Below are 10,922 nucleotides of genomic sequence, written 5' to 3'. Positions count from 1 at the left end.
AATGTAATAAACATTAGAACTTTAAGAAAATTGGTGTGAAAGAATTCAGTTAGACTTTCTGAGGGCATTTGAAGAAGTCGTTGCTCTGAGGTGACACGTTGGCTTTAGGAGCAGCAATGACAGGGCGCTCACCATCCATCCTCACGTTGTAGGATTTGGCTGCAAAAGAAGCAGAATGGTTATTAGATTAGTTTAAATTTGTCAGTGGCATTTCTTTTCATGCATATGCCAGTTTCCATCTTAGTGAACATGGATTTGGCATAAAACTAACTCGTCTTCCAACACTCCAGACCTAACATTAACTCGGACCTGAATTTAAAGAGCTGTAATGTTTCTACAATGATGTAAATGACTAGACAGTAAACCCCTCCTGACGTGACACATCTGCTGTAGGCTTTAAACTGAGTTGCTTGATGAGGAACTACAGTATTCTTTAAATTATTGGTGTCATTACTGAAACTGAATTTTTATTTTTTTTTTTGTTACTTGATAATAAACTTGAGCTGTAGATGAATAGACACCACCCTCAATGACCTTTACATCTGCCCAATCCCCCACCCTAACACGCACGCCCAGACACACATGGTCCTCGTTAAGCATTTCAGACATGTGAATGAAGTTAACAACTGTCTTGCAGACAGATGAGTGAAGGACTATTTGTTCTTTTGAAAATAGGCAATTAAACATTATTATAATTATTATTATGAACAGAGGAATGAAGGAAAAGATATTTAGCCAAAAGGCTGCAAATGCTACTTCAGTTGTGTAAACTGAGAGCCCTGCTTTGAAAGCAGTGCATATAAATCAGGGTGTGAGGCTTTAATGTGAAGAACAACAAGCTTGAAACCATAGTTTTCCAATACATCTTCTTTAGTACTCGAACAATTTCAGAGAAGCTATCTTCAAATAAAACTAAATTCACACTCAAATGAGAGATATGACTCCCTGTATGTATTGGTGACTTACATCGTGAGAAGACGTAGTATTTGTATCCTTCTGGTTCTCTGTTGTTGGGGACAGACACAGCAGCTGTGATGGTTGAGGGGAAACCTCTCCAGGACGTCCGAATGTTGATGGCTGGGTCTAGAAGAGACACTGGGGGGCAAAAAAAAAAAAGTTTAAAAGTGTTAAATGAGTAAATTCCTATTGGGACAAAACCAGACTGGGTGGCCCATAGTTTTTGTGATTTGAAATGTTAATAATACATAATACATTTAAAGACCGTTTTATTTTTTATGTTTTCTGACAAAGCTCCCAACTCTTGGACAGTTATGACCTCATAAACACAAGCTATTTGTTTCCACGGGTTCACCTGGAAAAAGCATGACTCACTTTTTCAGAGAACTACATGTGTTGAAACAACGCAAACATGTTTATGTGAGTTTAAGCAAACGTGTTAAAATGCTCAGCAAACACCCAGCACGGTCATCACAGTCTGATTTATATAGGACCACACAAGTGAGACAAATAAAATGCCATTGTTAAGATGAATTTGTGTAACACAAGTTAAACTATGAATTTCTCATATTTTTAACTGTGGCACCTGCTTGTCGGGCCATCCTGTTGCGGACAGTATAAATGGCGTACTCTCCTTTCTTGCCACATGATGGACTGGTGCCATACTGGTATGAATATTTCTGGACTAATCCCCCTGGAAGAACCAACCAAGAGTCAATATCTCAGAATCTATTCAATAATTCAGAACATTAACATGATAGAGTATTTAATTAATAAACAAATAAAACAAATAAAGAACTGAAATGGTGTAACATTTGTCTTTTTAGTTTATTTAGGATAAAACGCTCAACAGCAACAGTCATCACCTCTCTTGAAGAAGTAGACTGATTCTTTCCTCCTCTGGTACTGAGGCACAGACAGAGCAGCTGTGATGTGGCCCCGAAGCCCATCAAAGCCTGTTACAATGACTTTAGGATAGCCAGGGTCCAAAACATCATTTTCAAATCTCCAGTACTGGCTTCCCTGCAAACATCCCATTAACACAAACCAAAACATTAAATGTCATGGCAGAAAGCTCAGGAGTAAATACTGTGTGTAAGTTCAAAGAAGAACCAAGATTACATTTGCAGCAGCAAAAATTAGGGTTGTATCTGCTAAATCCCTGAAATCCAACTCCTGTCAAATCCTCATGCTAGTTTGGATTAGATGAGTAAATTTACCTTGAAAATGTATGTTTTGCCCTGGCAGTTGCAGCGGGTGAACACAGTGTCAATGGGGGAAGGAACGCCCCACACTTGTGTAATGCCTCGGGCAGGACCTGGCACCCTATTTCTGTCCAGGAACCAGAAGTAGTGTCCTGTAAAAATTAAATGAATAACATTACTACATAAGGGCGGTCCTTCTCCATGCAAGATCATTTAAAGCAGGGGTCAGCAGTTAACTGTGGGCCAGCTTTTTCAGAGTTTTTCAGCGGGGTCCAACAAAGTTATACAAGCACAGTGAAGATGCAGTGCTACTTTTTCTCTTTTGAGAATAAAACTTTTTTTAAGGTTGTAGCTGAGAGAAGATGCCATATTTTTACTTTGTCTAGTGCTAACAGCAGCTAATGTTACTGTTAAATTTAGTAAAAAAAAAAACAGTAAACAGTTGATCGGCAGAGGAATCTTTTCATACAAATAAATGTATACCCTCAGTTATACTACATGACTTACATTGTAGTTGATAGGCTATCCACCAAACACTGACCTGACCTGGTTGAAAGAAAATGCTGTTTTGTTTTGGGGTTTTTTTTTTGCCAGAGAAAAATGTGTCATCACAGAAGTCAATGATTATATTTGTTTTCAGGTCATCTCTACTGGGAGTTGTCCAAGTCTCTTATTTCCTTTGTTACCTATTGATTAAATTGTGTTTGATGGAACAGATGATACACTTCTCCTATCTAACGAACATGAACACATTCAGTATCAGCTTCTTGGCACTAACCTCTGAATACCACAATTGTGCCATTCCTCAGTGTTGTAACTGCACTGACCGGCCGCCCACTACACAGGTTTGTATCGTTGCTGTCATCTGGAAAAAAGGACACATTCATGAGGAAACCATCTGCTGGAATAATATAATAATAACAAACAATAAGTCTTATTGTTCCAGGAGCTTTAGTGACTTTTTCCTTTTTTCCATTCATTAAAGTATCAAAGCTCCAACTTCCAATTTCAAAGTACTGCTTGATTCATTAGCAGTGTGGGAAACAGCCACCTCTGTCACATAAAATGTAGCTATTCTTTGAAGGAAGCTTAGTCCACCCAGAGGCAACATGAAAAAGCAAGCTCATAAACCAGGCTGCAAACAGTAATAAATATGTAAAAGAAACCAGAGGCTTTGCATGAGTATCATTTAAAACAGATCAGATCTTAGCAGAGACTACAGCAAAGAGATTTTGAGGTGGTGCTTTTTGTGAGAATCTCTTGTGGACCAGTGATAAGTACATTTCTTACCCGCCTGGTAGTCTCTTGGATCGTCTATGTACAGAGTTTGTGCAGTGTCCACAGGCTTAGTCTCGGGCTTGGATGTGGGTTTAGACAGAGTTGGTTTAGGTGGAGATGGCTTGTATGGGTCAGGTTTGTCCTGGGGTTTTGAAGAGGCTTCAGATGGTTGGGGTTTGGTCGGGTCTGGGGTGACATTTAATGGATCGCTTGTGGTGGATACTTGTGGTGTAACATCATCTATAGTATCATCCTGCTCTGCAGCTGTGGGTGAGGGAATGTGGGTCGTCAGGGCATCAAGGTCTGACAAGTTCCCAGGCCCCACTGGAGAAACCGTGGTGGACGGATCTTGAACATCTGCTAGAACAGTGGGAGGACCTGCTGTGGCATCCTCAGAGTTGCTCTCAGTGTCGTCTGGTTCGGTGGTCGCATCTGGGATGGGTGTCAGGTCCACTGTTGATGAGGCAGGGATGGTGGTGACCTCAGAAATTTCCAGGACTGTGTAATCCTGTGTGAGTCCTGTAGATGCCACTGTGTTTAAGGGTAAGGCTGTGACCTCTGGCTTATCAGAGGAGGCTTCAGTTGGGTCTGTCTTTGGGGCCTCAGGAACAGTGTCATCCTCAGGTTGTAGTATCACTTGTCCTTCTGTCTGCCCCAACTCTGGAGTGGTGGCTGTAGGAGAAATCCCTGTTTGGGGTTCTAAGGTTGGAGTAGTCTGGCTGGAGACGTGGTCTGCTGCTGCTGTGGGCTGAGGGAGAGCTGTTCCTGGGTAGGTTGAGCTGATGGGATCACCAGCATCTGGAGACAAACAAACAAGATTAAAAACACCAAATCAGAGAATACCTTTTGAAAGAATTGTGTTCATTCCTTTAGCAGAGTTCAGACATTTGGAGAACCTGTGCCAGTGAGCACTGAACTTTATGTTTTTCCTGGTCATCCCCAGATATAACATACCTATGCTTTCTGTGGGGGCTTCTCCACTTGACATGTAAGGGGTGGAAGGGCTGTCGTCAGCCTGCGTTGGTTCATTGTCTGAGGGAGTCGTTTCTGTCTGAGAAATGACTGTAACTGTCTCTGTACTGAACTCCGGAGGTTCTGGCTCCAGGGTGGGTTCAGTAGAAACTTGATCCAGCAGGTCAGCTGTGGACGATCCATAGTCACTGGTGCCCTCAGGAACTGGACTTGCCTCTGGTCCATTGTTGGAAAATTCATCATTCTGGCTGTATGTATCTACAAGAATGTGACAAGTAAAAATTTACTGGACTAAGAGATTTGCTGCATTTATTATCCAGAGACATCCTTGTTCACCATCATTGGGATCATCTGGTGAATATGATGTTGGACTTACCAGTGGTATTAAATTGTCATCTGTGGGCAAATTCAAATAAGTAAAAGTTCAGGTTTAACATAACTATTGTTTTTCGTTACTATATTTTCCGTGTATTTGTTTACCTGAGCCTTCACTCAGACTGTGACTTTCCAGATGGAAATGTCACAACATGTCTTCCCTCTGAGAGACAAGTGACAAGAATGCAAGACTATCTCCACCCACAATACTATTCCAGGCCAACTCCTAAAGGAAAACCACTAAGAAATTTTTGTCATCGTTTCTTGGCTTTGTGTTTTGCTTTTCTCACTTGTGACTGAGCCTTTGCCCATAACCCTCCTACACACTCATGACAACACTGCTTCCTTGTGTTTCTTTTGGCCAGAGAGGCTAACGCTCTTGGCTTGTCATGGTGACACTTGGCACTCAAAGCAAACCCCAGCAACAGAGCCACAGTGTGGTAGTCAACCGTAAACATCTTCCTGCCTTCTTCCTGACACACGTCTTGTTAAATACATCAGGTTCAGTTCATAATAATCATTTCTGAAATCTAAGCTGCATCAGTTAATGAGTAAGGTTCAGAAAGTGTTGATTACTGACATTGGAATGAATTGGCAGTTATATAAGGTGTGAAATAACATCTTGCACAGTTTCCTTGAGTTAATTTCAAAAAGCATAGTCACCTGCATCGTTTCCTTCGCTGAATGAATAAGGTTGCTCTGCTGCTTCAGTCAGAGTTGGCTCTGTGGGAATATTCATGAACAAAGATTCGAGAGCAGAACAAAAGTTCACACAAATTTCCCTTAAATCCAAAATGACTGAAAATGTGTTAAAAATCTGACCTTTTACCAAGAAAATATACCTTTGGGTTTGTTATTGTTTACATTATCACATGAATTAGTCTTCACTGGTGCTGCTGCACTGTCTGCTCCATTGATTTCCTCTGTGGTAATTACCAAGACAGAAAATATTGTCAAATTTAAACTAATGCGTCGGTGCAGATTACGGCTTGCATTGCATGCTACTCCACATGCTGGTGGACATGCGAGTTTGCCATGTCAAGTTATTCCTGGCTTCTTTGCACTTCACCAGTCATGCATATGCACTAATCAAACTGCCATAGTTCTGATTGCATAATGGCGTAACAGAGAAAGGTGAGGGCTGATTTTAACATGCAGCCATGCTTTCTCACAAACATCACTGCATTTCTGGTCATATTTCAAACGACCAATAAATGTCAAAAGATGACACCAAAGATACTACTACTTCTACTATGCACTACTGAGTACAAAACTGTGAAGAGAATCTGTAGAGGTTAACATGCTGATATTAACACACACACACAATCATGCTGAATGCGCTGGACAATGCTCACCCTCTGCATCACAGTGGGTCTTGTAATCTGGACAACACTGCTTGTAGTTGATGCACTCAGAGTCACAGCTACACAGACGGCCTCTCCTGAAGGCTTCTCCACATCGACCTTTACACGAGTTTTCTGTTGCACACAAGCATAGCAGGGATTCAACTCAATAGACCTGTACAATAAGACCATATAGTGCTGATTATATTCATCACATTTATTGTTTCTCACAGGGAGTATTAAGGCAGCACAAGAAATGTCTGGATATCAGTGTCTGTGGGTTAAGTAACAATTTCTGGTAGCATGAGTGACAAGGTTACAAGCATGTCAGGGGAGAGAAGCCTCACTTGTGGTGCATTGAGATTCATAGTCTCTGCAGCACTCTCCATAAGATAGGCAGTTATAATCACACTGGCACATGTAGCCCCTGTAGTACTCAGCACCACATCGTCCTTTGCAGCTCGCTGTTGATTACATAGAACACACAGAAATCCACTGTAAAAAATGTCAGGGAGAAACATGCAGAGCAGGAAATCAGACGGCATCCATTACTTTAAATTTTGCATCATTCGCTTCTCTAAATACATAGTCTACTTAGGGGAACAGTCTGTACATTGTACTGTGCCAGATATTGATGTATAGTGACAAAAACACTGACATAGGTTGACCCTCTGGTATATAATTATTAACAGAGTGAACATGATCGAGTACAAGCATAGCAAACACAACATTAGGAAGGTCATTTGTTAAAAACATTTTGTTTGATGTTTGGTTAAATGTTTCTCAATGCAAAACAAGTGTCACAGAAATTATACTCACTTTGAGCAGCACTGAATGTCAAGGCACAAGCCAGAAAAATGACAGCACAAAGTGCCGTGGACGACATCTTCATGTAAATCTAAAACTGAGAAGCACACACAAAAATAAAATATAATAAATCTGATTTTGCTTGTTTCAGTAGTGGATTTGTGTTCATGCCTGAAAATCCTGAGAGGTAAGAGAGGAAATGAGGAAATGATAAGTAACTTACCTTTTATGAGCCTCTGTCTGTCCGTCTGGTGCTGAAGTTCCGACTCCGGCTGTTTTTAAAGGGCTGAGAGACCGGCCGACTTCCCTGTTATTGGCAGGTCCGGTCTAATTAAAAGTGTGGTGATCTCACAGGCTGTAGGGAGGATCCTTCAGTTCAGACCATAGGTCCAGACACCATGATTCCCCCAAACAGCTGGAAGCACATCAACTCACATCTGTGCCAGACAGACAGCTGACCTCACACACTTCTGAGCAAAAAGAAAAAACAAAAAAAGTGGTTGTGAGCTCTGCTTGGTCACAAATGGGTGAACCGGAGACATTAACGTCATCACAGACTTGGTTTGTCAAATCAATACCATATGGAAAGTCACATAACTTAGCTAACGTCAAGTCATTTCTTCAACTTCAGTGGTCAGCAGAGCTTTTTATTGTTCACTCTTTAAAAGAGCTACTGTTTCTATGGTTACCTGTCATTAAAACCGTAGTAGCCTCAGTTTATCCCACTGATGTTTATCCTGATGTTTATGTGCTACATGAAAATATATTAGAGCAACCAATGGTGGAAGGTGTATTTAGATTATTGTTTTGAGTAGAAGCCACATGGACACTCATGTGTAAGTAAAGGTCTGGCATTCAAAATGTTATCCTGGTAAAAATACATCTTATCCATGAAATGCACTTTAAAGTATCAAAAATAAAAGTGTTTAATCATATACAAAATCTTATACAAAATCTTAATCTCAAAAGTAGCAGAGTAGAAGTATAATGTAGCGTTAAATGGAAATACTCGAGTAAAATACAAAAATACAATGCTGAGTAAATGCATTTAGTTTATTTTTCCACCACTGCAACAGACATTGAATAAAATGAGGAATGAAGGTGGGATATTGACCAAAACTACAAGTTAAAAAAAAAAAATATTTACAAAGGAGAAATATCCCTAGTGTGCGTTTTTTTTTTGTTGTTGTTGTTTTTTGTTGTTTGTTTATTTTGTTTGTTTTTCACTTTTTACTTTTTACCATCTCATGACCCCTCAGATTTATCCAGCATCCCCCTGGGCGGCTCCTGACCTCCAGGTTGAGAACCACTGTGGCAGTGTTGTTGGTGTCTCAGCCAGAAACAAGTATTTATCCACATACAGATTGATGACATTTGGTACACAGTATTACTGTAGGTTTCTACTAGGGAACGACATGCAGGATGCCTGTTATTATACCAGACTAATTACTGTGCTGATGTATTTTTAAAATTCAGGGCTGGTCTGCAGTATGGGTATTTTGTGGTTGGAAGTGCTGATGGACCATATCATGCCCATGGTATTTTCCCATTCTGTCATGGTCCAATTAGAGGAAAAGGGCTCATTAGTGCATTTGTGTCAAGGCAATAATGACAACAGGATCTGGTTGAAATGACTGGGCCTACTAAACAGTCAGGTAAACACAGAGACTGAGAGGAAAAGTCCACACAACAATGCACCATGAAAAGAGGAAGTATCGAGCTCTTGTCAGATTAATTTGAAAATCACTGACCCAGAGACATCTCATGCCACACTGAGAAGTTGAGTGGGTCAAGCTCAAATTGAACGTTTAGAAAGTAAAGACAGTGCGCCCCCCTGTGGCTACAAGTTTCTTTTCTGTTAGTTTGACATCTAACAGCTCATGAGAAAAGAGTCTCCGCTCAAAACTTTTAACTGTCAAGCTTGTGGTCCTAATTAAAGTCTGGCGAATCTGGAAGTTGTCTTCTCTTACCAAGCTGCTGCCTCTTTGGCCTCGTTCCCCTATTAAGCTCTTCAGAGTGTGCACAAACTGCTCTCTCATTCAGATAGCTTAGAAAGCAGACCTGCAGTGATGTACCCCAGAGAATGACACAGCAGCCGCTTTAAGATTAGAGAAACCGGCCTGCAGCTCATCAGGGTGGGAACTGAATGAATGAATGACACTGTCTGCTCCCCGATAACGAGCCAAATGCTCCAAAGGTGCAGCTCCCGGGTAAAATGTGTGTGCAAAGTTAGTGTGTAAATGTGTGTGTACACTCTGGACAGGTCGGCAGTCAATCACAGGGTTATTTTTGCATTATATTTGTAATTCAAGGTTTTTCTACTCGTCTTTACGAGAAAGGTAGCTGCTGTGACTTCCTCTCCATCATATTGTCCTGATGGTTCACAGACAAGGGCAGCCTCCCCTGCAGGCCATCAAGCCCACAGAGAGACAGACACCTGGCACAAAGGGCTAGGGACAGCCAGCATAAGCCAGTAGCATCACTGAAGCCAGGCACAACGCACTTACAACCACAGATGGATGTCATACACACAGGATCTCCTGGGGAGATGAGAGCACTGCTGAGGGGAAAGTCGGCTTGTTTTTCTGGATCCAAAACTGTGTCTGGGCTTTGTGAGCAGCGGAGGCCATCTTCTGTCTTGGCAGCTCTAATCAGGCAGCCTGTTCAAGCAGGAGTTAAGCTGATTTGAAAGAGCTCGATGAGAGGCAGAAACATGGAGACACACAGGAGAAGAGGTGATGCGGAGCATGAGGGTGAGCACAATGGGCCTCAAACATTTTGTTCTGAGTTGAATAAAAGCTGATAATAGAAGCTCAGTAACTTCCTGGCTGTGTGCTAAGTATTTCTGTAAAAATCAGCACACTAATGCTGAGTTCAAAACAGGAAGTAACACTACAATCTTAGTTTGTCATCACCCGAATCACATCACATCACTTTTAAAGCTCCCTTTTTCTTTTCAGTTCAGTGATTCTTGTTTTCATTTATATAAATTTGCACCTAACTAGCTTAATTAGGCCAAAGAAAACTATGATGCCCATCCGACAGCTATGGAATGACCTCACCAGTGAAAACCCTTCATCTGGCATCTGTTAAATCTAGCTGAAATAATGAAACTGTCTGTCACAAATGATTTAAATACAGTGTATTGATATGATGAGACCATGATCAAAAAGGACCTTTAGAGGGAGACAAATGAGAGTGTTTCTGCTGGTGTCTGAAGCAACACTCATGTAGGATAAGAATAGGAACACCAACAGGTGGCAGGGACTGATGATACATAATTAAATTCGACAGCTCATTTCATTTTATTTGGAAGATTTTACTGTGGATTAAAGGCTCAAAAGATTATCCTCTGTTTCATTTGTATATGCAGATGGAAGCAAAGGGACACTTCCAATCAGACTGTTTACAAAAAGGCAGGGCTTGTTTAGAACCACACAGCTTTTCTGTCATACTCTTGTGTTATCTTACGTTGAACATATGGATGAGCAATACATTACATGATCTAAATCTTGTTTTGTTCACGTCTTCTGTTAATTTTAACCCTCACTCGTGTCTTAGACAAGACATCTTTCCTGTTCTCTGCCTGGCTGTAGCTCAATGTAAGTGTGAAGGTGGAAGCGATAATAATCTGATCTAACTCTCTAAGCTACCAAACAGGAAGTGAACACTAACTACAACCCCGTGCAAAGCCACTTTGCTGCCTTTGACATTATGTTCTGCTGCACTCCGTATTGATTCCAATATTGCATCACTAAGCATCACATCAAGCATCAACACCTCCAGCGGAGGCCTCACACACCTCCTGTCTTTGATGTGTAAGTGTACCTGAAAGGACATGTGAAGCTGAGTCATAACAGCTGTGCATGTGGCAGGGCTCTCAGTGTCAACCAAAACAACCACTGCGTGTTTTGATGGAAACATCCATACATTTCAAAAATCAGCAAAAACAGCAAAAACTGGCTGCAACCTTTGATTTAAAAGG

General features: G+C 41.1%; 1 protein-coding gene across 2 annotated transcripts; it reads right to left on the bottom strand.

The window, feature by feature from the left end:
• Positions 1 to 20: 20 nt before the first annotated feature.
• prg4b (proteoglycan 4b) lies at positions 21 to 7,362 on the bottom strand. 2 transcript variants are annotated; one of them, XM_041039986.1, is made up of 14 exons: positions 7,161 to 7,362; positions 6,950 to 7,034; positions 6,478 to 6,594; positions 6,143 to 6,265; positions 5,630 to 5,710; positions 5,451 to 5,510; positions 4,395 to 4,670; positions 3,453 to 4,238; positions 2,941 to 3,027; positions 2,178 to 2,314; positions 1,824 to 1,980; positions 1,544 to 1,651; positions 967 to 1,095; positions 21 to 159 (listed from the first exon to the last, which is right to left on the bottom strand). In XM_041039986.1, exons 2-14 carry the CDS (start codon positions 7,020 to 7,022, stop codon positions 50 to 52), a joined length of 2,244 nt encoding a protein of 747 aa, XP_040895920.1. In that variant the 5' UTR covers positions 7,023 to 7,034; positions 7,161 to 7,362; the 3' UTR covers positions 21 to 49. The 2 variants fall into 2 exon arrangements, with proteins under 2 accessions (XP_040895920.1, XP_040895921.1); XM_041039987.1 differs by lacking the exon at positions 5,630 to 5,710 and having other exon boundaries at positions 7,161 to 7,361.
• Between the last annotated feature and the right edge of the window lie 3,560 nt (positions 7,363 to 10,922).

Source organism: Toxotes jaculatrix, chromosome 6 (assembly GCF_017976425.1).
Source record: "Toxotes jaculatrix isolate fToxJac2 chromosome 6, fToxJac2.pri, whole genome shotgun sequence".
Taxonomy (NCBI): Eukaryota; Metazoa; Chordata; class Actinopteri; family Toxotidae; genus Toxotes; species Toxotes jaculatrix.
This window is presented reverse-complemented; position numbering and strand designations above follow the sequence as displayed.